Genomic DNA, 26,077 nt, shown 5'->3' with positions numbered 1-26,077 from the left:
TTCATATTTTATATATTAAAACATCACTTGTTTTAATTTCAGAAAGGTTAGTATTGCATCTTATTACTTTTCTGGATGGTTCCTGATGGAATAGAATTCGGGGTGCCCTTGCTTCTGCAGACCCACTCTCTGGGTTCCCCAACAACCTTCAAACAGGAAATTCCTGTAACTGTTTCCTGGAACTCACCCTCACCTGAGGATGAAATAGCCGTGTCACATACTCTTTTTAAGACGAGAAGAGACAGAACTGTGTCCTCGTCGCCACCTCCACCTTTGCAGCTTGGCGGAGTGGATGCCCAAGGCCAGCCTTTTGTCTCCACTTCCAGCCTGTCTTCCTTGGGGAGTGGAGGCCCCTGCTGCCCTCTGCAGCCTTGAGATAAAGAGGTGGGGAGGACAGCATTTTAAAGCTGCCCAGTGGTGTTGATTTTTTTTCCCGAGGAACTGGGTAGTGTAGCTACAAAGCACAACGGGGTCCCATGAGGAGGCTAGGGAGGGGCAAAGCAACCACTCACATTCAAGCATTGGACGCTCAAATCCCAAGTGATGTGTTGTCAAGACAAAGCCGAGCCCCAGGGGTAAGGCCCAGGCAGCTGCAGGCTGCCAGCCATTCTCGAAGAATCTCTTTGGTGTCTGAGTCCAGATCCAGACAGAACCTGAACAATCCACTTTGAGACATTATTACTGTTAATAAATATCTTTTTACTTTTACTATGTAACGAATTTATTACATTTTAGGAGGAAATGCAGATCAGAAAAAAATAATTAAGGAAAATCACACATAGAGTTAACTGTCCCCCTTAATTAGACGCCGTCACTAATGACATTGGAGTTCCATTAAGGAAGCCAGACATTCTCTGTTCTCTAATCTCTTTCCCTTAAGGACCTACTGTGCCCCATGTGCCATGTCAATAAATATTTTTGCATCAACTCAATTACAGCATTGTTTGGAGTCCACTGTGTGAGCGAAACGCAGTTTGCCAGTTCACAGTGACTGCATTTTTTTTATTATTTCTAAAATTTTGCTAATATGAAGAAATCTCATTACGAGCATCCTGGTAACCAATTTTTTTTACATGTCTCTGATTTACTGAGGAGTGTTTATTGTTATTCTGAAGCCAAAGGGGGCCCTGAAAGATCACTGGTCACATGATTTAACAGTTACATAACTGGATTATTCTGAAAATTTTCTACCCTGATGAGCTAAAGAGACTTAGAGGTTATTTGGTTTTACTTGTTTCAACTTTAATTTGTGAAAAATAATGCTAAGAATGTGATTTGGGTAGAAGTGTGCATGCATGCGTGCATGTGTGCGTGTATGTGCGGGCAGGCGTGTATGTGTGTATGCATGTGCATGTGTGTGTGCGCATGTGTATGTGTGTATGTGCACGTGCGTATGTGTGTGCGTGCGTGTGCGCGCATGCATGTGTGTGTGCATATGTGTGCTTGCCTGTGTGTGTGCCTATGTGTGCTTGCCTGTGTGTGCGTGTGTGCATGTGTGTGTGTCTTTTTGAGATAGGCTCTTGTTATGTAGCCCAAAGTAGGCTGAAACCTGTTATCATCCTCCTGCCTCAGTTTCTCAAGTGCTATGATTACAGGCATGAGCCACCATGCCTGGGTAAGTGTACATTTCGTTTACTTTTGTAAGAAACCACCCAAGCCAGGAGTGAGATAGCCCAGACCTTTTATGTCAGGACTGAGGAGGCAGAGGCAGACAGATCTCTGTGAGTCTCGGGCCGGCCTGGTACCCAACAAGTTCTAGGCCATCCAGGGCTATATAGTGAGACCCTGTCAAGAGAGGGGGTAAGCAAGCACCCAACTGTCTTCCAAAGGAGTGGTATACATCTTGGATGGGTGAGTGTTTCCCTGGCAGGCACTGGGTGATGTTAACCATTCTTCTAGTTGTGATGTGGTTCTTTCTGCTGTTCTGAAGTGTTTTTCTTTTTAATTATGTCCCTGCCTGCCTGTCTGTCTGTGTCTGTGTGTCTGGAGGGTGGGGCATGTGCCTGCGAGCACAGTGCCCATGGAGTCTGAAAGAGGATGTCAGATTCCCCGGAAGCTGGAGTTACAAGCAACCGTGGAGCCTCCTGACGTGGTGCTGGGAATGGAACGCTGGTCCTCTGCAACAGCAGTCTGTGCTCTCGAGAGCCCAGCCAGCCATCTTTGCAGCCCATCGGCTGCTCTAATTTGCATGTCTCTGTGGCCTAGGAAGCAAATATCTCGTTTCTGTTTCCCTCTGTGTGTGTCTTCATCAGGGAGGTATCTGTCAAGGACTTCAGCCCAGTTTTTAATCAGGCTGTTTGTTTTCTTATGGTTGAGTTTTAAGAAGTCTCTGTATATTTTGGATAACACTGCCTTATCAGATATTTGTTATGCAAACATTTTCTCCCAGCTTGTGGTTTCTCTTTTTAATTCTCCTGGCACTATCTGTAGGAGAGTGGGAAATTTTAATTTTGACAAAGTCCATGTTATCAATTTTTTTCTCCCCGGGATCAGGCGTTCGGTGTAGCATCCGGAGTCGTCACCGAAGGCAAAGCCACGTAGATTTCACATTACCTCCTAGCAGCTGGGGGATTGTGCATCATACGTTTAGGTTTGTAACTGACTTTGCATTAAATGTTGTGACAGGTATGGGGCTGTGACTGTATCACTATTGTCTGTAGTCATGGTGTCCAGCCATTCTAGCATCATTTGTTGAGAGGAGCTTTTCTTTCTTTTTATCCTCATCTGTTGCTGCTGCTGGTGATGCTAATGATGCTGATGCTGATGATGCTGATGCTGATGCTGATGCTGATGCTGATGCTGATGCTGATGTTGCTGCTGCTGTGGCCGCTGGGAGGGAATTTTTACTTTTTTAAAACTTTTGTGGGCATGCACACATGTGGAAGTCAGAGGGCAGCCTGGAGTGACCAGTTCTCTCTCTCTCCATCATGTGGGTTCTTGAGTCATCTGCTTGTCAGCAGGCACCTTTACCCACTGAGCCATCCCACCAGCTCTGTTTTGGTTTTGGTTTTGTGTCACTGAGTCATTGCAGAAATCAGATTTCATAGCATAGAGGCCAATTAACCATTCCTATAAAGGGCCAGGAGGAAATGTTTTAGGCCTTGAGGGTCACGTGATCCCTGTCATCACGACTCAATTCTACCTGTAGATAATATATCTACAATTATGTCCATGTTACAATAAAACTTTATTTACATAGAGCCTAGAGACGTGGCTCAGCAGCTGCTGCTCTTCTAAAGGGCCTGAGCTTGATTTCCAGAAGCCATATGGTAGCTCCCGACTGTAGCTCCAGTACCAGAGGGTCTCCCTCGTCTATCCTCCACGAACTCCAGAAATAAGCACGGCGCGCACGTACGTGCACGCAAGCACACAGTCGAACTCACAAAATAAAAGTAATACAAATCTTTACTTTTAAAAACTTTAGATATACAAGCATAAAATGGGTCACCACTCACTAATCCCACTATAGAACACCCCACATTCTGGATTTGGCCTACACTCTGTCTTGGGCTACTAGCTCATTCTTTCTAGCCCTTGTATTTCTAATTAGAATCAAGTATCTATTAATTAGATTCAAGTTCAGTAACAAATGCTTCCCAGGCAGGGACATCTGCTCCCGGAAGCAGCATGCCCTGAGGCAAACAATGTCTGCCTGCCTGCCGTGGGTACAGCTCAGGCAGCAGCAACTCTGCAAATAGATCCACATTTAAGGAAAAGCCTGTTTACTCCTCGGATGCTAGCGAGGCCGATTCTTGTCTACGTAACGAGATGAACGGGAAGCTATTGTCCGTTTCTAAATCTATATTAAAAGCCTTTAAAATTAACTTGGCAGTTTCGCTGCTGATAATTTATCTGTGAAGACGTGGGGCGCAGGTAAACATTTTTCAATGAAGGTGTCCGTCACATTACCAACTACAATAGCAGAAGAAAAGGAGATATGTCCAACATTAGCAAGCCGGTGAGGGGGCAGGGGCACTGTGTCAGGATACCCTGCATCTGGGTTTTTTTTTTTTCAATGCAAGGTATGGAAATATCTGATGATAAAAGTATATGATGCCTTGCTAAGAAAAGATAGTTTTAAAAACAAGATGTATGGAAAAGTGGATGGATGGATGGATGGATGGATGGATGGACGGACGGATGGACTTGTGGGTGGATGGACAGACAGATGGATGGATGGACATGTGGGAGGATGGACTTGTGGGTTATATGGGTAAGTGAATGGAAGATGGGTGGATAGAAAGATTATTGTTTTTAAATTAACAGTATTATTAGTATTATCAGTAGGCCGGGCTAGCCATTAGTCAAGACATTGACACTTGATATATTTTAAAATAGTTAACCTGTGGCAGGGCAGACATTACTTCCCATAGTGGGACAGGCATGGGATCCCTGCCTCAATCCCATGCCATCTCCTCCTAATAACTTCTATCAAGCTACCTCCCGTGCATAATCCCAAATACTTGCTAATGTTCTCCATCCTCACCCTGCCTGTGTTTCTCCTTCATCTGACCCATGGTGGCCTTCCTCTCCTCCTCGGGTCTTTCTCCTTCCTCCTCATGGTGGTCTTTCTTTCTTGTCTTCCTCTTCTTCTTCCCAGAATTCCTCTCCCCACTAAGCCCAGGAATGTTAGGCACACCTCTATCTCCTCTGCCCTGCCCAGGTGGGATGGCTTTTTTAATGAATCAAAAGGTGGGTCACAGAGACAGCAAGCAGTAATCAGCATCAAAATACATCAGACCATGCCCCAACAAAGGATGGATGGATGGGTGAATCTGTGGAAACTCAAAGTTAAATATGTGAGTCGGTTTAAAAAAAAAAAAAAAGGCTCCTGAATATGGATGAGTAGATGGATGGGGGATGGATGGATGGATGGATGGATGGTGGATGGATGGGATAGATGGTGAATGGATGAATGGATTGATGGTGGATAAATGGATGGATGGATGGATGGTGGATGGATGGGATGGATGGTGAATGGATGAATGGATGGATGGATGGATAGATGGTGGATAAATGGATGGATGGATGGATGATGGGTGGACAGATGGATGGATGGAAACCTGCATAGCCAACTGGTATGTAGAAAGATAGCTGAATGAGTTATTGATATATTTTTCAATAAAAACATCAATGGCTAACTGTTACTGACCATTTGCCATGTTTGGCACTCCTCTGAGCATTTTGTATTGACTGTACAATCTGTACAGCCTTATGAAGTAAATGAGTTCCACATGTTCCAAATGGCAAACTGAGTCAAAGAGGGTTAAATAAACCTACCCAAGACAACACCACAAGCTGCTGGTGGCAGGGGTAGCTGTGGTCTGAGCTTCTAACAGCGGGACACAATATCTCTGCAGTCTACCAGCAGGGCACCCGAGAAGAATCTAGAAATACGGATTAACGTTCCCACGTACTCACAGTCTCCAAGTACTAAAAACATTTTTTTTCTTCCCAGTTGTCCTCCTTTTCCACTCATTTTTTTTATTGCCAATAGTTTATACACTTCTGCTGATTTTTCAATTCCAACTCAGGGTTAAAATATCACAGATGTACTCTCACTGGCAAGGAACTTTAGGACCCTGAGACTGACCTACTACTATCCCCAGGTGGCAACTTGCCCTTCTGAGAACTATAGCCCACCTTCCCTGGAGGGCACTGTGCGTCTCACCTCCGTGGGACCAGCCCTTGGAATGTGTCCATGACAATGATAATGAGGTATTTCGTACTGTCATGAGCCAGCGTGTATGTCATTTCTCAAGTCTCCCTTCGTTCAGACTGGATGAAGCTAAAGTGCTGTGTGTGTGTGTGTGTGTGTGTGTGTGTGTGTGTGTGTGTGTGTGTTTACACTAAAGTCAATTTGTCACAGTGATGCATCGATCTAAGGATTCCCCTCAAAGAACTAATTCCAAAATGTAGTCCATTTCTTCACCAGCTGTAATCTGTTAACATCTTCCGAGGAATCCCTCTGGCTAGCTCTTTCCCAGTGGCTGTTTTGCGATGGCTCCTGGCCAAAGGTAACAACAGTTTGACCCAGATCTGAACCCAAGGTGTAAATGACCAGTAATAACCTGCTGCTTGAGTGCTCCTGGAGCCAGCACCCGCCACAGGAGTGATGGACTTCCGTCTCTCTCCAGGGATCGCCTTCCTCCCAAGCCCTGCTCCCTGCCCACAAGCCCTGTGTGAGGCCCCTAATGGTCTCCCGCCTGCCTTTGGAACAGGAGGCTAGGGTGTGGCCCCACCCTGGAAACTCCTGACTTCCTTTCACTGACTCGCTGGTCCTCCCCCTCTGTAGGTATGTGTGGGAGAAGGATGGGGCCACTCTCGCCGTGGAGACTAATCCCCGCATCCGCCTGGACAAAAACGGCTCCCTACACATCGCACAGACATGGTCAGGAGACATTGGCACATACACCTGCCGGGTCCTGTCAGCTGGCGGCAATGACTCCCGCAACGCCCACCTGCGAGTCAGGTGAGGACAAAAAAAGATATGGGTAATGGCATCAGTGAGGTCCTCAGAGCTAACCAGCTCCTTTTGGCCATGACAAAGAGCCATGTATGACTAAACCCTCCCAAGTCCCCTAAGACACCTCTTCAACATTCTTCTAGGACGTCCTCTCAGCTCAGGGCCACCCCTGTCAGGAGCAGAAATCTGCGTAGGCCTTAGATGGGGCTTCAGTTCCAGAGAGACGACTCAGGAGACACAAACATCTACTCAGTCCAGATAGGGCACCAAGATGCCAAAGGAACGATTCTACCTAAGTCCAGCTTGCTGGACCAGTGAATTTACCGGGCTTACTTTCAGGAGGATGGGTGACCCCCCCCTCCCCCAAGGCAGCTACATCACCAAAATGTCTCACTCCAGCACAGACGGCAAACTTCCTCATAGTTGCATAGATGCAGTCCCCTCCTCAGTTAACCTTCCACCCTATATTTACTTGAGACCATGTGCAGCAGGGACAGGATTACATGGCCCCTGGGGATGGAAGGGTGGGAGGGACTGGTGGGGACTCAGGTGAGATACTAATGACCAACCCTCCCTCTCCTATGAGGGAACATCAATAGGCAATCTTTTTTGCTGTTGTTCCTTTTTATGGGTTGAGAATTTTATACATGCATGTGAGTGTATATTGGTCAAATCTAGCCCCATTTTCCCCCTCCTACTCCTCCCCATACCCCCACAACTTTTCCCTCTCCACTTCATGTACTTTGCTTTTAAGCCTACTGAGTCCACTTAGCGAATGTGCCTGTATGGGCATGGGTATGGTACCGCCTACTGGTGGGATCACATCCCTAAAGAAAATTGGTTCTTTCTCAGCCAGCAGCCAGCAGTTTCCGGCCATATATTTAGCTACAGGAGGGACTCATAAGCCGTTCCATGCTGAGATTTTGGCTGATATGGTCTTATGGAGGTCTTGTTCACACTTCCAAGATGATCCTGATGTAGATATTCCATTTACAGCTGAGCACTTCATGGTCATCTCTTCCACACTGCACATTGACCGGCCATGGGCCTCTATAATTGTCATCATTTACTGCAAAGAGTAGCTTCTCTAGTGAGGACTGAAGGATGCCCTGATCCAGAAGTATAAGGAGCCAGGCGTGGTGGCGCACACCTTTAATCCCAGCACTCGGGAGGCAGAGGCAGGCAGATCACTGTGAGTTCGAGGCCAGCCTAGTCTACAAAGCGAGTCCAGCACAGCCAAGGCTACACAGAGACACCCTGTCTCAAAAAAAAACAAAAACAGAAGTGTAAGGATAAAAACTGAAGAGGCAGTTAATTTCTATGTCTACTTAGGACAATAATGGTATTAGCTTCTCCTCCATGACCACAGGCTTTAAGCCCATTTAGTGGCATCTAGGCCTGAGTTCCACCTTGTGAAACAGGCCTTGAATCCAAACAGAAAGTAACTGGTTACTCCCACAAGATCTGTGCCACTATTGCACCAGTGGGTAGGTATTCTTTGCCAGGCTAGTTGTTATTGTAGATTTCAAATTCACAGCTGGGGAAGACCACTGATAAATTTTTCTCCCTCAATAACATATATTGAACCCTCCAGAGATATAAAAGCAACATAGCAGGGATGAGGGTTGGTAGCAGCTTGATTTCTCCATGTTTTGTGACACAAGAAGATGGTGTGTCCAGCAGTGAGGTCTTACCACCAACTTCTGGAAGGTAAACAAGAGAAATGGCAACAGTCAAAAATGCTATAGAGAAAGTTGTGGAATCCCACTGACCAACAACTTGAATAAAGATACCCCATACATACATGGCACTGGGATTTTTTTTTTTTTTTTTTTTTTTTTTGGATAGCCTATAAAAATGTAGGCTGGTACCTAGAAGAGGCATTGTGCCCTTAGAGAGTAACTCCATTTGAGCTCCTTGTATATATGTATGTGTGTATATTTTAGGAAGCTTCAGTAGTAGTTAAGTTTCCACATGGTAATCTTGTTGAAGGTCCTCTGTGGGTTATCACAGCTGCTTAGATGAAAACAATAATGACTTCTAGGTAGCAAACGCCTGTAGTCTAAAGATTTGGAAGGTGGATGGAGGACGATCAGAAGTTCAAGGTCATTTTCTACTGCATAACAAATTGAAGACCACTTTACCATGAAGGACAGCATTCCATATAACACCCATCTAGTGCTCAGGGTCATGGAAACATAAGCCTCGCGGAGTGTGCAGCACTGCTGCCGTCTGATGGCTGGCTGAGCATGGCACTCAGGATGGCCCCTCCACACACATCTCTCCTCCGTCCTCCAGGCAGCTTCCCCATGCTCCTGAGCACCCTGTGGCAACACTCAGCACCGTGGAGAGGCGTGCCATCAACCTGACCTGGGCCGCACCCTTTGATGGCAACAGCCCACTGATGCGCTACATCTTGGAGATGTCAGAAAACAGTAAGGTCCCCACTATCACCTCCCCATGTCCCCACACAGCCTGGCCAAAGTGAGGCATGATCTGGGAAGATCACCTGTGCAAGTTGGCCACCCCATCATACACCTCTTGGGTCTCTGAGCAGAATAGATGTTCCCCCTGGGCACCCATGGTTTCTTTGTGTGTAAAGGGGGCAGTGGCCTTACTTCCAGGACCACAAGTGACCCCAAAACAGCTGGCAGGTTGTTATGATTTCCCAGCAAAATTTGCACAGGGGAGCCTGGCATGGGACTGTAGCCTGTAGCCCCAGCACTTGGAAGGCCAAGGCAAGAGAATCATGAGATCAAAGCCAACCTTATGGCTTTGAACTATGTAGGGGAGGGGCTTGTGTAGGACCTGGCACAGTAGAGGCCTCACAGACAGCTACTGTTCTTACAAGTGTCCCACTGTGAACCTCAATGACAGCAGTTGTGATTGGAGTGACACCCTCACTGCAGCTCTTCCAGCGCTCCCTGATTCAAGGCCCCTCAGTTCCCATGAATCCCTGCTTCCTCTCCACTTCCAGCTCCCCCAAACCCCTGGGTCAACATAAGCAAATTGGACCCCAAAAAAGCTGACATGCTGACTTATACTGGCTCAAGTTAGGGTGACGCTCACTCCCCTGCCTGCCCCAAGGAGAGAGCTGGGAATGAAATCCATCACGTCGCTCGAGGACCAGCAAGATGGCTCAGCCAGTAAAAGCACTTGCTGCCAAGCCTGACTGCCTGGATTCAGTCTTTGGTATCTACATTTTAGAAGGAGAGAACCAATTGCCCCGAGTTGCCCTCTGACCTCCATATGACACCATGGCACATGCACACCCATAGACATATACATATACACACAACAGAAAATGGATTTTTGAAGTTATTTTTTTTAAAAGAGTATGTGTCTCATCTCCCACCCACAAAATGTCCCCTCTAACCCTAATCCCATGTGTCTCCAGATGCTCCATGGACCATTCTCCTGGCCAGCGTGGACCCAGAAGCTACCTCAGTGATGGTCAAGGGACTGGTTCCCGCTCGTTCCTACCAGTTCCGCCTCTGCGCTGTCAATGATGTGGGCAAAGGACAGTTCAGCAAGGACACAGAAAGGTGAGGAGTACAGGTGTCCCCGAGTGGGACTCCACCTGCCTGCCACCCCTGAGTCTGTCTAGTCCCTTGGGCTTCCACTGTGGTTCTAGGGACAGTAAGGTCCAGCGGGAAAAGGGGCATCTCAGTGTCCAAGGCCAATTCCAAATATGATGCCAGACCCTGGTGGGCATCCTAGAACAAGCTCTTACAAGGTGATGGCCGCCAAGGACAAATAGGCAACCTACATCAAAGCTTCTCCCGGTTAACACATTTACATAGAGGCTGGACCCCACTTACATTGAGTCAGAAGCAGCTACCTCTAATGGGCTTCCCTTGTGTAAAAATCAGCCACCTCTAATGGAAAATCAGTTGTCATGTAAGAAATCAGAATGGCAGGCCGGGTGTGGTGGCGCATGCCTTTAATCTCAGCACTCAGGAGGCAGAGGCAGGTGGAAGAAAGAAAGAAAGAAATCAGAATGGCTGTGACACAGTATATGCACCAATGCTGTGCACGTGGCTCTTCAAAAGATGCCTTCCAAGTTGGACAAAGTACCGTGGGCTGAAGAAGAGTCATGAATTCAAGCTATAAGTCAGGTCCCAGGACATCTAGGCTATGGAATATGACCCTGTCTCAAAAAGACAACAGCAGTGCAGCTTGGCAGCTGGCTTGGTGGGTAAAGTACTTGCTGCACAGATATGACAACCTGAGCTCTGGTCCTCAGCAGCTGCAGGAAGCTGGGCATGGTGGCTCATGCCTGTGGTCCTGATGCTGAGGAGGCAGAGATGGGAAGTTCTGGGGCTCTCTGGCCAGCCAGTCTAGCTAAAGCAGCAAACTGGAAGTCAGTGGGAGACCAGGTCTCAAAAAAAAAAAGTGGGGGTGGGATGGGTATAGTGGTACATGCTTTATTCCCAGCACCTGACAGGCAGAGGCAGGTGAGTTCAAGGTCTACAGAGTGAGTTCCAGGACAGCCAGAGCTACACAGAGAAACCATGTCTCAAACAAACAGTAAAGTGGGCCTAGTGAGATGGCTCAGCAGGTAAAGGCTCTGCTGCCAAACCTGATGACCTGAGAGTTCAGTCCTCAGGGCCCACATGATGGAAGAAGAGAACCTAACTCCTATAAGTTGTCCTCTGACCTCGGCATGTGTGCCTGTGGAACACGCGCACACACACATGCACATACACATAATAAGAACTACTTCCTGAGCATTTACTATATTCCAGCTGGGTCTGGCCCCCAGGAGGTACACTGAACTAGCAGTGGCTCAGGCCCTGGCAAGTGTCAGAATCACAGCAGGGACCCTCAAAGTGCCAGGAGACCCTGTCCTCTTGTGCTGTGCCTGCGGCTGTGCTCTGCACCGATTTGTCCTTGTCAGGAATCTCTGTGCTAATAGCCCTGAGTCACCACAGAAAGGTTAAACCACCCTCACTTTAAAACCTGGGAGCAGACAGGACTGTTTGGGAAGCTATCCATCAGAGAGCAAAAGCATAAAAAATAAACAAAAAGGGAAAGACATCCATCAAAAATAATTAACTTTTGTTTTTAATGGATAAGTGTCAGTGGTGTGAAAAATATACTTGGGTGGAACACGGTGTTCCCTAGCCATACCAGAGAAAGAAATGTGGTGCTTGGCTTCAGAAGGCAGGCTGGGGCTGGGGCTCCTTCCCACCCGCACACCATGGCCACCCACCAACGCTGGGGCTCTGCTTACCCAGCAAGAGAGTCTAGGTAAGGCCCACCCCCAAAGCCTGTAGAAAATGACTGATAACTCCTGTTCCTAAAACAATTAAGAAGGCAGGCACAGTAGGATGTCCCTGAAATCCCACGCTCAGGAGACTGCAGGAGGAGGTTGCAAGTTCAAGGCTACCCTGGGCTGAAAAGTAAGATCCTGTCATGATGATGATGATGATGATGATGATGATGATGATAAATGCAATAATTCATAAAAGCAAAGAAGCTCAGAGACATTAACTGAGCTATCTAAAAGCATACAGCAAGGGTCCAGAATTACCTGGGACAGTATATAGTATGGCTGGCATCTCTGTCACTTATTATACACCTGTGTAGATGGGGTAAAAAAAAAAAATGTCTAGCCACACTTTCTGGTTTTTACTCCCCTAGGGTCTCCCTCCCTGAGGAGCCCCCCACGGCCCCTCCACAGAACGTTATCGCCAGTGGCCGGACCAACCAGTCCATCATGATCCAGTGGCAACCACCCCCCGAGAGCCACCAGAATGGGATTGTCAAGGGCTACATCATCAGGTACAGACCCAGGAGGGCTCCCTACCCTGAGGGGGGATACGAGGTAGGAGTGGATTAGAATACGGTACAAATTCACGGTCTACCCTTTCTGACACTGTGACACGCCCACACTTGTGATGAAAGAGAGCAACGCTAAAATTGCGCAAGAATGGACAACAGTGATAGCCTTGGAAACTAGTGGGCCAGCTGAGCAACGACATTACTTCTGCAGTCTGCAAGGAAGCCAAGGCTGCCATAGGGCAGGGCTGACATAGGAGCTGACAGGAAGTGAGAGGTGACTGTGCCGAGAGGCCACAATGTCCTGCGGCAGGCCTGACTTCTGTCTCCATCAAGGTGTATCCAGGCACCGCCCAAGTGTGGCAAGGCTAGCTGTGAACGCCTCTCAATGCAGACCTCACAATATTTAAAGCATCAAGAGATATTTTTGCAGTTCCTTTTTGTAATGCAATTGCATGGTTCTCAATCTGAACTTTGCATATGACAGTGTCCTGTCACAATATCCAAAGGTTGGACACACCGGCTAGATGGAGCACTAAGTGGAGAAATTGATGGAGCAAGAATTGGCAGAAAGGAAATTATTTCTCTGGTTCTTACTGAAAGCAAAGGCCGGGTCTGTGGCCTTTTTAGTTTCGCATTTGACTGATACCATTTCATCAGTAACACCAAAGAAAGCATGGGAGCTGACCAAAGTAAAATACTCCAAGTTCAAATAGCTCAGTGGGTGGTGATGCCTACCTCCAAGCCTAAGGCCTTGAGTTCAATTCCCCAAAATCATATGGTGGAGGGAGAAAACCAATTCCTACAGATTTTCCTCTGACCTCTACAAGTAGGCCATGGCATAGGCACCTTTCCCACACAAATACAAAATTTTTAAATCGTTTTCAGGAGCTGAAGAGATAGTTCAGTGGTTAAGTGTGCTTGCTGGCTGCTCATCCAAAGGACCCAGGTTCAGTTCCCAGTGCCCTTAATGGCAGCTCACACTATCTGTAACTCCAGTTCCAAGGGATCTCTTGTTCCCCTTGGACCCCAAGCACACACATGGTACACAGATATACATGCAAGCAAAACACTCAAAACACATAATTTTTTAAAAATAGTTTTTAATTATATTAGGATTTGTAGTTCCTGGAAACAGCCATCTGTATTCTGAACGTGGCTGGCTGCAAAAGACCTTTCCAAGCCTGTGCCTCTCCTTACACACCAATATGCCTGGGTGCTGTGGCACTCCACGGTTGGAGGAGCCCATGGCCCTGGCTGTCCAATGATCAGCTGATTTGGCTGTGGTTTGGGGACTGATTCTATATGTCCTCAGAGTGTGGCCCCCCAACCCAACAGGCTCAGCACTACATAAGCACTGATCAGAGACCCCAGTTGTCAAGCCTGTCCCCAAGACCTCCTCAACAGGAAACTGAGTGGATAGTCAGTTTTCACTAGCTCCTGGCTTGTACTGAGTCATGCTAAGGTCTAGAACATACCATCTCTAAGGGCTGCGCAGAAACACTTTGGGGGCTCTGATTTTGCAACTGTTAGACCCCCCAAAGTATGCAAACATTATGCTTCTTCCTGAGGCCAATCCACCACCCATGCAGAGCACCCCACACTTGCTTGCTCATATCCCCTCCTTTGTGATGATTGCTTTGCAGTGTAAGGTACATATGGGGAGCTCAATAGCCTCCAGGGTTCTCAGCTCCCCCCTCAGCAAAGGAGCCACTGTACCATGGGGGGAAAACTCAGCTAAACTTGGGGAGTGCTTTCCTGGTCCATGATTCCCAAAAGATGACACTTGTGATACCTTCCCCCAAGGACTCTCAGCCTCACCACCTGGCAATCTTGTCTATGTCTCCCAACCCCATCAAAAAGAGTGGTCCAGGGGCCAGAGATGTTTGTGGGTCAGTTGATTAGAATGCTTACCTAGCATGCAGAAGTCCTGAGTTTGATCCTTTGCGCAGATATACAGATCTGTAGTCTCGGCACTCGGGAGGTGGAGGATGGAGGATTAGGAGTTCAGGGTTATCTTCTGCTACATAGCTTGAGACCAGGCATCCTGGGCTACGTGATTAGACACATTCCCTAGACTTGTACTATGCAACAAGGTAGCCAGGAGTCAACTGTGGTGACTGAAAATAATTAAACCACAACAAAGTCAAACTCATCCCTCATTTGCACCAAACCCATGTCACATGACCAACAGCCACATGCTCTAGTGGTGACCCTATTAGCCCAGGTGTGTATGTCAATGAAGCGTTCCCATCATAAAAAGTTTTAGCAGACAACACTGCTCTGGGCCGTTTGCTGAGCATAGATCTGTAGGCTGACTTAATACACTTTCACCTCTTCCTTCAGATACTGCCTAGCAGGGCTACCTGTTGGGTACCAGTTTAAGAATATCACGGATGCTGATGTTAACAACCTGTTGCTGGAGGACCTCATCATTTGGACTAATTATGAGATAGAGGTGGCTGCCTACAATAGCGCCGGGCTGGGCGTCTACAGCAGCAAAGTCACCGAGTGGACGCTGCAAGGAGGTGGGTGGAGACAGGGGCCATGGAAGAGCAGGTGTGTCCCTTTCTCCAGGTCCCTTGGTCTGTTTGGGCCACATGCCTGCTGGGTCTTCCACATGTCCGGTCATGAACACCCCAACCCATCTTGCTGACTTCACCTGGACCTTCATTATGGTGCTTGATTGGCATCTCCATGTTACACCTGGCTCCTATGGAGCAGATGGCTGACGGGAGGAGAAGAGAGCAGTTAGGAGTCATATGGGCGGAGGCACAGGGTCATCCTGTAGTGTTTCAACATTAACTGGATCACAAGACAGCTTGGGAGGTGGATCAGACAAGTTTATCAAACATGAAAGAGCATCTCCAGAGAGTGGGAGATGTAAGGGGCCCTCGGGTTAGCCAAGCATTGTCTATAGCATCTGCCTATGCCCTCTGCCATGCTGGCCAAGATGAATAGAAAACCCCTCAACTACAACCAATCTCTTAATCTCTTCTAGTTCCCACAGTGCCCCCGGGCAATGTCCATGCAGAAGCCACCAATTCCACCACCATCCGCTTCACCTGGAATGCCCCCAGCCCCCAGTTCATCAACGGCATCAACCAGGGCTACAAGGTAGGCGAGGGTCTCTTCTCGCCTCAGAAGGGAGACTAATGGGACTCAAGGTGAGGGAGGGGAGAAATGGAGGGTTCCAGGGAAAAGCAGTGAGGTCACTGTGGGTTTCTGAAACCAGATTCCAGCAGGCAGAGGTCACGGATAAAAGCAGGGATGTGCCGCGTGTCCCATTACTTTCAAAGTCACATGGAGGGTTCTGAGGGAGCACAGCTGTCACCAAAAGAGGGTGTCCTTAGTAACTCCAACCACAAACCAGGCCCGGACTCCTGGACATTGTCATAGTCTGTCAGAACAACCCAGCAGTCACTGGTTACCACTAAGGTGTGGCTCTCACATGCCACCTGCCAGGTAGGCCTCCATGGGCTGTACTAGACCCAGCACACAGGAGAACAAAGGCGTGAGATTATGGCTCAGGCAAACTTGAACTAAAATCCCCAGCTTGCCTCTTGCTGACTGATGTCTTGGATTTGGGTGTGGATGCCACGCCCTCTCCTTATATCCTCATAAGTGTCTGTGGTCTCATGCCCTCTTCTTCAAAGAGCACCAGCCACACTGGGTTAGGGCCTGTCCCTGATGACCACTCTTAACTTTAAGCAGCATTTTAAAGGCCCAAGTTCCAAGCACAGCCACATTCTGGGAGTGATCTTCAAACTTTGACATATAGCCCGGCATGGTATTGCGTACCTATAATCCCAGCACTTGGCAGAGGCAGGCAGAACTTTGTGAGTTCGAGGCCAGTTTGGTCTACAAAGCAAGTTCAGCACAGCCACGAATACCCAGAGAAACCCTGTCTTGGGGAAAAAAAATGAGTTCAGAACAGATAAGACCCAGCCAATAACCAACAGAAGCATGCACGTTGTAACTATACCAATGCTATTTGGTTTTCTGGCCATTTTAACTGCTGGGCATCGGCATTTCTCGGCCATCCTTGTTCTGCATCCTGGGTCTGGGGTCTGACTCTCCTCCTACACGGAGGTCTGCTCTCCTTTGAGAGGACTGGGGACATACCATATAGTACAGGCAAATGCCATGCCTGAAAGGGGAAGCTGCTTGCCCCCAGCAGAGGGAGTCAGGTGGACAGATGGTCCATGTTCATTTCCAGGTGTGAAAAAAGAAGCAAGGAATTTAAGAGGCTAGGAAACTGGGGAAACAGAGAGAAAGCTACAGCCTCTGGGTTTGAGCTAAGGGCCCTGGTAATTTCAAGGTGACAGCTGTCATATCCTCGAGTCCTCTGCACTGAGGCTGCGCATGTACCACAGCCAAGATCGTCTGTAGGACAAGTGTCTGCATTATTATGACTGCGAGCTCGGGAGACCGGAGAGGAAAGGAGTGAGATAACCTTGCAAAAAGAATTTTCTACTTGTGTTAGGAGCAACCTAGGGCCCAGAACTGGAGCCACTGGGCCCCCACACTTTCAGTCCCACGAAGGCAGAGAGCACGAGCCAGAAAGAGCCTTCCTGGGATGGGGGCTGCAGCCCAAGCTTGCAGTTGCTGACTGGCCAGAACAGGCTGCTAATTGGGACTCGGGGGAAGGAAAGAGGTCTGCATAGCTGTGGAGGCACAGAAGCGGAGCTGGGAGCAAATAGTGTCTGGCAGCCTGGTCTAAGCACAAGTTTTATTCTACATGTGGGAGGGATGATCCAGAAACTTCTAAGACAAAAAGCTCCCCAAGGGCAGAAAGGCCACCGAGTGGCCAGGACAGCTTAGGGCAATGACCTATAGTGACCCAGAACAAGAAGGATTGCAGAAGCCTCCAGCCGTACATGATCGCAGGCTTCTCCCATGCCCTGTACTCAGGAACCATGCAATGTAGGCCACTAACGATCAGCTGACCAATGATTTGCGCACAGGAGCTCGTGGGGCAGTAGCAGGGTAGCATACTTAGTAGGACTTACCCAATACCAGGCAGCCAAGCTACATACTTCACCCACTCTCTCATGCAAGACCCCTGAGAAGGAAGCATTATGATCATTACCCCGCTTTCCAGAAGGAGAAACTGAGTCATGAGAGAGACGTTACTGTGCACAGTCTAACAGTAACCAAGAGAGTGCAGATGGAACCCAAAGCCAAATATTTCCTTACATTAAAAAAAGAAAACATGGAGCTGGAGAGGTGGCTCAGTGGTTAAGAGCATTGGCTGTTCTTCCAAAGGTCCAGAGTTCAAGTCCCAGCACCCATGGGGCAGCTCTCAACTGCCTGTTAACTCCTGCCCCAAGGGATCTGATACCCCTGGGCCTCTGCAAGGATCTGTATCCTTACGGTGCACATAAGCTCATATAGGTACATACATATACGCATTAAAAATAAAACATGAGGGCTGGAGAGATGGCTCAGAGGTTAAGAGCACTGGCTGTTCTTCCAAAAGTCCAGAGTTCAAGTCCCAGCAACCACATGGTGGCTCACAGCCATCTGTAATGTGATCTGGTGTCCTCTTCTAGTGTGCAGGCATACAAGCAGGCAGAACACTGTATACATAATAAATTAATAAATCTTTTTAAATAAACAAACAAATAAATAAGACATGATTGATTGATAGATAGATAGATAGATAGATAGATAGATAGATAGATAGATGCTTATATTCCAGACTGTCCTTAACTTTGCATCCAAGGGTGGCATTGAATTTCTGATCCTTCTGCCTCTACTTTCCAGGTCCTAGGATTATAACATGTACTATCACATCTGGTTTATGCACTGCTGGGGATTGAACCCAGGGCTTCATGCATGCTAGGCAAGCACTCTACCAACTGAGCTACATCCTCGGCCCTATGTTTGATTGTAAAATGATACCTACAACTTGATTTTTATGAAGTACAAATGAGTAAAAGTAGAGTTCTTTTCCCTCCGGTTCTTCAGCCTTCAGAATATCTACGGAGGGTACAATGGTTGTCCCCTCAGCACATGTAATAAGATGGAGTACCCTTTAAAATATTAGAATGTTTGGACAGCTACAAGAGTTGGGGGAGGGCTAGAGAGGTGGCTCAGTGGTTAAGAGCACTGCCTGCTCTTCCAAAGGACCCGGGTTCAATTCCCAGTACCCACATGGCAGCTTACAACTGTCTGTAACTCCAAGATCTGACACCCTCACACCAATGTATATAGATTAAAGTTAAATTAAAAAAAATTTTTAAAAAGAGTTGGGGGAAGACTCAGGTCACTTAACACCCATCTCCAGTTCCAACATGACCAAGTTTCAGTCCGCTTTGTCCCTGCACCTCCGAGCTCCTCCCAGCCCTTGGGAACTTGCTGAAGTGAATCCCAGGCAGTTCATTGCATCATCCATAAATGTTCTTGTAGAGAAAGATTCTATACAAGCTCTCTCTGTTAAAAAAAAAAAAAAAAAAAAAAAGAACCACACCTAAAAAAATGTCAACCATCCCGTCATATTCTGCTAGCCAAACAACACCATACCAAAAAATCCCATTATTACCTATCCTGCCAGCTTTTGGATTTATTTGATTGCCTCCCAACCAATTCTTGCTGCTGGCTGATTTGTGAGTTCCTAGGTCTGGATGAAGGCACACAGTTGGGTAAGGGGGTGAGTTCAAAGTCTCCACTGATCTTAGAGTCTCACCATCATCTCTCTCTCTCTCTCTCTCTCTCTCTCTCTCTCTCTCTCTCTCTCTCTCTCATGAAGAAACGTAGTCATTCATCCAGTGAATTTTCCACAGGCTTGGATTTTGCTGATTGCCTCCCTATGGGGTCATTTAACATGTTCCTCTGAGTACTATGTCTGCAGTAAATCGGAATGTAGAGCTAGCGGGCCGATTGGATTCAAGTTTGTTTGATTACCTTTTTTGCAGGGAGGTGGGAGTCCCTAAATGGTGCTGTGTGTTGTCATCAGAAGGTGCAAAGCTCTGTTGTCTCTTTCATTGTAAACCCGGTGACCATGGACAGCCCTTGTGGGGTTTGTGATTTTTAACAGCGGTTACAAAATGAAGGTGGAAATGTTCTTCTTTCTTGATTAGCTAAATGCCTTCAGGAGGGGAGAAAAGAGGGAGCAAGAAGAAAGGAAGGAGAGAGGGAGGGAGGGAGGGAGGGAGGGAGGGAGGGAGGGAGGGAAAGAAGTCAACAGGCAGGAAGGAAGATGATGTTATTTTAGCAGTTTTCTACTATCTGAACTCTGGGTTCATTAGGATCATTTTAGAGTCCGTTCTTTTCCACCGCTTCCCAGTTCTTGGCATTATACAGTGGCTCCCTAGCATCTTCTAAGGTCATGATTAAGTTTGGGTTGGAGAAGGTGTCATTGGCTCCATTTTGCTTTTAGTAATGTCGTTATGTACTAAAGGATTTTTAAACACATCTGCCGTGGTCCATCCCACTGTGTTTATTATCTTTATTATTGTCAAATGATCATTGGTCCCTTCAACTTGGCTCCTGAGTCTTTTTCAACATGGTCCCAGGAGTCTCTGGTGGCTGCCTGCCTGCCTGGGATAAAAACACATTTCAACCTATATAAATGTATATAAAATGTACATACAAATTCCGCCAGGGTTGGCAGTGCAGGCCTGTAATCCCAGCCATGTGGGAGGCTGAGGCAGAAAACCTGCAAGGTCCAGAACTGCCTGAGCTACAGCATGAGTTCAAGGCTGTCTTCGTTTGCTTTCTGTTGCTGTGATAAAGACCATGAGCAAAAGCAACTTCCGGAGGAAAGGGTTTACTTGATTTCTAGATCCTGATCCTGAGGGAAGCCAAGGCAGGAACTGAAGCAGAGATCTGGAAGGGTGCTGCTTGCTGGCTTGCTCTCATGGCCCTGCTCAGCCTGCTTTTTTTTTTTTTTTTTTTTTTACACAACTAGGATCACCAGCCCAGAAGTTGGCACTGCCCACAGTGAGCTGGGGTTAACCCTATACACATCAATCATTAATCAAGAAAATGCCCGCCTCAGACTTGCCTACAGGCCAGGCTGATAGAGGCATTGTCTCACTTGAGGTTCCTTCATCCCAAATAGCCCAGCTCATGTCAAGTGGCAAAAGAAAAAAAAAAAAAATCCTAGGACTTCAAGGCCAAACTTGAGTGACTCACTGAGAACTATCTCAAAATAAAAAGAGAGAGCTGGAAATGTAGCTTAGTGATGAGGTACTGGCCTGGTACGTGTGAGGCCCTGGGTTCAAATCACAGCCCAGAAGGCAAAATCTCTTCATTGTATATGAGGTCAGACATTTCCCCAAGGAACTCTAGATCCCTTGAGATATAGATAATAGTTAGATACCATGATGTGGCTGCTAGGAGTCTTTTTTGCCTCAAATATAGTATTGTTTCTAGACTCTTAATTCATAGTGAGAAAATTTTTGTGTGAATGCCTTTTTTTTAAAGATTTATTTATTACATACAGTATTCTACCTGCATGTGTGCCTGCACACCAGAAGAGGGCACCACATCTCATTATAGATGGCCGTGAGCCACCAGGTGGTTGCTGGGAATTGAACTCAGGACCTCTGGAAGAGCAGACAGTGCTCTTAACCACTGAGCCATCTCTCCACCCCAAGAAGATTTTCTTAAATAAACTATACACCAATGGGGCTGGTGATATGGCTCAGTTGGTAGTGTTTGCCTAGCGTGTAGGAAGCCCTGGGTTCCATCTCACAGCAAACACCACATGAATCAGGCATGATAACACCTGTAACCCTCGAACCCAGGTGATGGGCGTAGTAGGAGAGCCAGAAGTTCAAGGTCACCTTTGGCTACATAGCAAGTTCAAGGACAACCTTGGCTGCATAAAACCCTATCTCTAAAAATAAAATGTGTGCTGTTCATGTTCGTTCAACATCATTATTGCTAATTTTCTCGTAAGCCGACAACTCCACATTATCAGCTTCTTTCATGGTCTTGAGATACAACCCATAAGGTCACACTTCACACAGTGCCACTATGACACCTTTTGAAGTCTCCCATGCTGTGGTTTTTCCACAGCTCAATAACCTATTAGGTTCATTGGCTTAATGTTCTTTTAGGGTTTTAGGAATTGATTTTTTTTTTTCTAATTTAATTTTATCCTACAACTATGTACAACATTTACATGGTCTCAAAGTCAAAGCTACAAAGCAACTTTTAAGAAAATCAGCCTTGCTCTGGGGAAGGAAATGATTCACGTGCCATGCAAGCCTGATAACCGGAGTTTGCGACCCGAGTGTTGACAAGCAGGACACAGTTGCCACTCACCTCCCCAAACTCTGTATAGCCCTACCAGGAAGAAAGGAGGCAGAGCAAAGGGAACCAACAGGAGCTGGCAGGCCAGCCAGCTTGGCATACACAACAACAGTGCTCGCCAGGAGAGACTGTCTCAAAGGAGGGACAGCCGAAGTTGTCCTCTGAACTCCACATGCGTACTGTAGCACACTCAAGCCCACATTCACATTAGTGCACATACACATCATACGCACAGGAAGCAAAGGAGGGAGGGAGAGAGGGATGAAGGAAGGAAGGGAGGGAGGGAAGGAGGGAGGAAAGAAGGGAAGGAGGAGGGAGGGAAGGAAGAAGAAAGGGAGGGAGGGAGGGAGGGAAAAACGAAGGGAGGCAGGGAGGGAGGGAAGAAGGGAGGGATGGAGGGAGGGAGGGAGGGAGGGAGGGAAGGCGGAAAGGAGGGAGGGAGGCTGGCAGGCTGGCTTGACCCTGTGCTGTGAATTCATTAGTCAATTGTATGAAGACACTTAGTAAATCACCCCCCACGATTGGGCCTTCAGCACATGAGCCTTTCGGCAGAAGGGTGGAGGTACTTTATATCCACACCACAACATTCAGAAATGGGGGACTCTGTGGCCCTACAGTTCCACACCCAGAGGACGGATCTGGTTTAAAGCAGCCTTAGGGTGTCGGGTCCCTGCTGCCATTTTGGGTCTCAGGTGTGAGGATAGAGGGGAAAATTAATATGGCTGGCCCTCAGCTTCACACTTCCCTTGCCTGGTGCACAGCCTTACAGGTCATTCTTGTGTGGGTAAGACCCAGTGATACTATTTTAAGATATCTGTAAAAAAAAAAACTTTTTTTCTTTACTTTGTTTAAAATGGTAGTGATTGTAATTAGCTTAAGCCCAATAAAATAATATTTACCCAAATTTTACACTTGCTGAGAACACCCCACACAATTAATTCCAACAGCATAATTAATTCAAATTTACATTAATTAAATTAAATTAAAACATTAAACTCATTTCTTCATCTACTCCAAGGAAGTTGGGCAATTTAATTGCTATGAAACAAGATAACTAAAATAAAGAGGATATTTAACATTCTTATTAAATGCCACTTAGTATTTCTGATTAGTATTTTTAGGGTCTAATTAGTGTCTAATTAACTTGCTATAGGCTATCTTTTCACAATACCAATTAAATTTCAAAACATCCTTTATAAACATCCGGCCCTGAAAAGGAAGAGATTAAGCATTGTTACGGGTGCGAGTTAATCAGGAGACATTGGCGTGGTATTGTTTTATATCTATAAATACCCGTGCTTATTAAAGCTCTTCAAGTGTAGCCTTTCACCATTAATTGCTATTTAATCAACTTCAAATAAATGAGGAAATCTCTGGGACCAGCTGCCATTGTTGGAGACAGATGAAGGGCCCAGAAAACAAGAGCAGGAGGTAAGAGTGCAGGAGAGGGGAGGGGTGGGTGCAGGATAGAAGGAGTAAGAGAGGCAGGCACGCTATCAAAGGATGGAGAGAAAGTACAAAGGGAGATGGGAAAGAAAGCGATGGCGTCCAGGTGGGCTCTCTTGCCATTGCCCCACCTCTGGGTGAAATGTAGGATTGGCAGCCTGACCTGGAACGATCGTAAGAAAGCAGTAGTTGGCACAGCTGTGACACAGGGCCATGGAGAACACCCCAATGGAAAAACTAGCCAGTGGGAAAGCAGGAGTAGCAATCCCAGGTCCTCAGTGTCTCCTAGCCGCATGAGACAGTGCGAGTGACTTGGCCTTTCTGAGCCTCAGTTTCCTTGTCGGTGCACAAAAGGGGTAGCTTCCTGGATGTGTGACCTGTGAGGTCACCCAGGGCCCCAGGCTTAGAATAGCCCCACTTTGGTGAAGCACTCTCTGTAATCACTCAGAAGGGACTTTTGAGCTAAAGGGGCCTCTGTTTTCTTGGGTTCTGTGCCCAACCCTCAGATCATGAAAATGGTTTTTAGTAAAATGCCTCTCTTGTGGGGTAGCTGGGAGAATGGGGTGACAGGTTCCCGTGGGAAGCACCCAGGACTGGGTCTTGCCTAGAGTCGGGGCATCAGAATGAAACAGGAGTGACCTAGATCCAGCAACCTAGGTTACCTCTGACTGCTCTCTCTCTTCCCTGGCATGAGGGACCATAGGAACAGTGTCCATCGGCCTAACCCGGTTTACAGAGCTTTACTTTTTCTACAACGTGCTTCTGGTTCCTCCTCAGCTGATTGCCTGGGAGCCAACACAAGAAGAGGAGGTTACCATGGTGACTGCCAGACCCAACTTTCAAGACAGCATTCACGTGGGCTTCGTGTCTGGTCTGAAAAAATTCACAGAGTACTTCACGTCCGTGTTGTGCTTTACCACACCAGGAGATGGGCCTCGCAGCAGCCCCCAGCTGGTGCGCACCCATGAGGACGGTAGGTGCCATGGACCTCTGCTCCGCCCCCCCCCCCCCAGCTTCACTCACATCCACCAACCCAGACCCTTGGGAAGTCCCCAGGCATCCCGAAACACAGCGACCATCCCACATAAGGTGGCCATGCTCCGACTCTAATGGGCACTGGCGGGTGGGGGGGGCCCTTTTGGGAACAGTGCCTGGGCCCGTGGGACACCTGAGCTTCAATGACATCCTGGACACCTCGCTGAAGGTCAGCTGGCAGGAGCCTGGAGAAAAGAACGGCATCCTGACAGGTAGGCATGATGATGCTCCTGAGCCCAAGGGAGGGACAGTGCGGGGCTAGGGTTATCAGCTGGTCTGTCCCCTGCCTACAGGCAGCTCCCATCCAGACCTCCCAGCTGAGCCGCACTCTTGGCTCTTAGTTTTGCACTTTCAATCTGCAGTATGTCTCGGGGCTCCTGCCCTTACTCTGCAGAAGTTTGAGGACTTTAGCATCTGTCACAATTCATTGCTCTCTCTGCAATCCCTGCCCACAAGAAACATCCTACTGAGACTCCACTGGGGCCCTAGGCATGACACCAGAGGCACCTAGTTCCTTTGGCCCTTCTGTTCCTGGGGTGACTCAAACCTCCAAGCTAGGGAAGGAGTGAGAATTGGAACAAGGGTCAATATATGGTTTCAACCCAGCTTATGCTACCACTGTGGACTGTTACCAGGGTACCGGATCTCCTGGGAAGAGTACAACAGAACCAATACCCGTGTGACCCACTACCTGCCCAACGTAACTCTGGAATACCGAGTCACAGGCCTCACAGCACTTACCACCTACACTATCGAGGTGGCCGCTATGACCTCCAAGGGCCAGGGCCAGGTGTCAGCCTCCACCATTTCATCTGGTGTACCTCCAGGTGGGTACCTCCCACTATGATTCTCTGCTCTGCTAAGCAGCACTCATTTGGGAGAGGGCTCTGTCTGCCCAGTTTGTTGGTTAGTTGGTTGGTTGGCTGGCTGGTTGGTTGGTTGATGGTTGGTTGGTTGGCTGGCTGGTTGGTTGGTTGGTTGGTTGATGGCTGGCTGGTTGGTTGGTTGGTTACTCGGTTGGTTGTTTGGTTGATGGTAGGTTGGTTGGTTGGTTGATGGTTGGTTGGTTGGCTGGCTGGTTGGTTGGTTACTCGGTTGGTTGTTTGGTTGATGGTAGGTTGGTTGGTTGGTTGGTTGGTTAGCTGGTTGGGTGATTGGTGACTGGTTGGTGATGGGTTGGCTTATTTTTTTTAATTCAGGGCCTCATTCTGTGGCTCAGGATGCCCTTGAACTCACAGTAGTCCCATTATTCTGCCTCCCCAGTAACTCGGATTATAAGCATGAGACACTGCATTAAGGTCCCTGTCTATTTTAGGGACAAAGTCTCACCATGAAACCCATGATGACCTCAAACTTTGCAGTACTCCTGCCTCAGACTTCCCAGTGCTGGGATAAATAGTGTGAACCGCCAGACCTACCCTTAAAGGGGTTCTATCTTGGGGTAATGTTAATTTTCCTCCCAGACGTTCTCCCCCTTTGCTTAGCTCTCTGGGCCCAGCATCCTTCCCTGAGCAAAGTTGGATCCCATTACCTCAGATCATAGGTGAAGAAAAAGATCACCATCCATCTCCCATATCCTTGAGCACAGTAGAGACACCAGGACCCCACTTTCTCACTTGCCCATTTATCTACCCCTTGCACTCCTTATCCCACAGCGGGATCCCTGCCAGGAGACTTCAAAGAGAGAATTTTTACTGTCCACATTGGACTGTAGCTCATGGGCACCTTGTGCAGTGGTCAGATGAGATAGGAATAATATCAGGTCCCAAGCACAAACACTACGCAAGTCATGTGTCACCTCCGTACCTCAGTTTCCCCATCTGTAGACATACAGAGTTGGACCAGATCTCCATGTGGTCCTTTCCAAATTCAGAAAGGTTGTTCCTTGATGATCCAGCCAGACTGCCTGGACCCATCCACTGAGGGGGCCAAAACAGCTCAGGTTCCTTCAACCCCCCACTGACAATCTCTATCAGTAATACTTGTAATTATCTGTATGAGACCTCCCCAGCCTACAGCTACAGGCTTTCTATGCCACCTCACTGCAGTTCCCTGCTATGTGTGGTCATTACCATCACC

The 26,077-nt window shown here is 47.6% G+C and overlaps 1 protein-coding gene across 1 annotated transcript in view; it reads left to right on the top strand.

The window, feature by feature from the left end:
- The window catches only part of Sdk2 (sidekick cell adhesion molecule 2), a 123,258-nt gene that overhangs the window by 37,680 nt on the left and 59,501 nt on the right, over positions 1 to 26,077 (top strand). The window contains exons 11-19 of the mRNA XM_051158991.1: positions 6,296 to 6,472; positions 8,765 to 8,901; positions 9,864 to 10,011; positions 12,113 to 12,253; positions 14,597 to 14,778; positions 15,252 to 15,367; positions 23,741 to 23,936; positions 24,112 to 24,210; positions 24,634 to 24,825. Coding sequence (XP_051014948.1) covers positions 6,296 to 6,472; positions 8,765 to 8,901; positions 9,864 to 10,011; positions 12,113 to 12,253; positions 14,597 to 14,778; positions 15,252 to 15,367; positions 23,741 to 23,936; positions 24,112 to 24,210; positions 24,634 to 24,825 — 1,388 coding nt within the window. The remainder of the gene's footprint in view (positions 1 to 6,295; positions 6,473 to 8,764; positions 8,902 to 9,863; positions 10,012 to 12,112; positions 12,254 to 14,596; positions 14,779 to 15,251; positions 15,368 to 23,740; positions 23,937 to 24,111; positions 24,211 to 24,633; positions 24,826 to 26,077) is intronic.

Source organism: Acomys russatus, chromosome 16 (assembly GCF_903995435.1).
Source record: "Acomys russatus chromosome 16, mAcoRus1.1, whole genome shotgun sequence".
NCBI lineage: Eukaryota > Metazoa > Chordata > Mammalia > Rodentia > Muridae > Acomys > Acomys russatus.
Note: the sequence above shows the minus strand (reverse complement) of the source record. Positions and strands in the feature narration are given on the sequence as shown.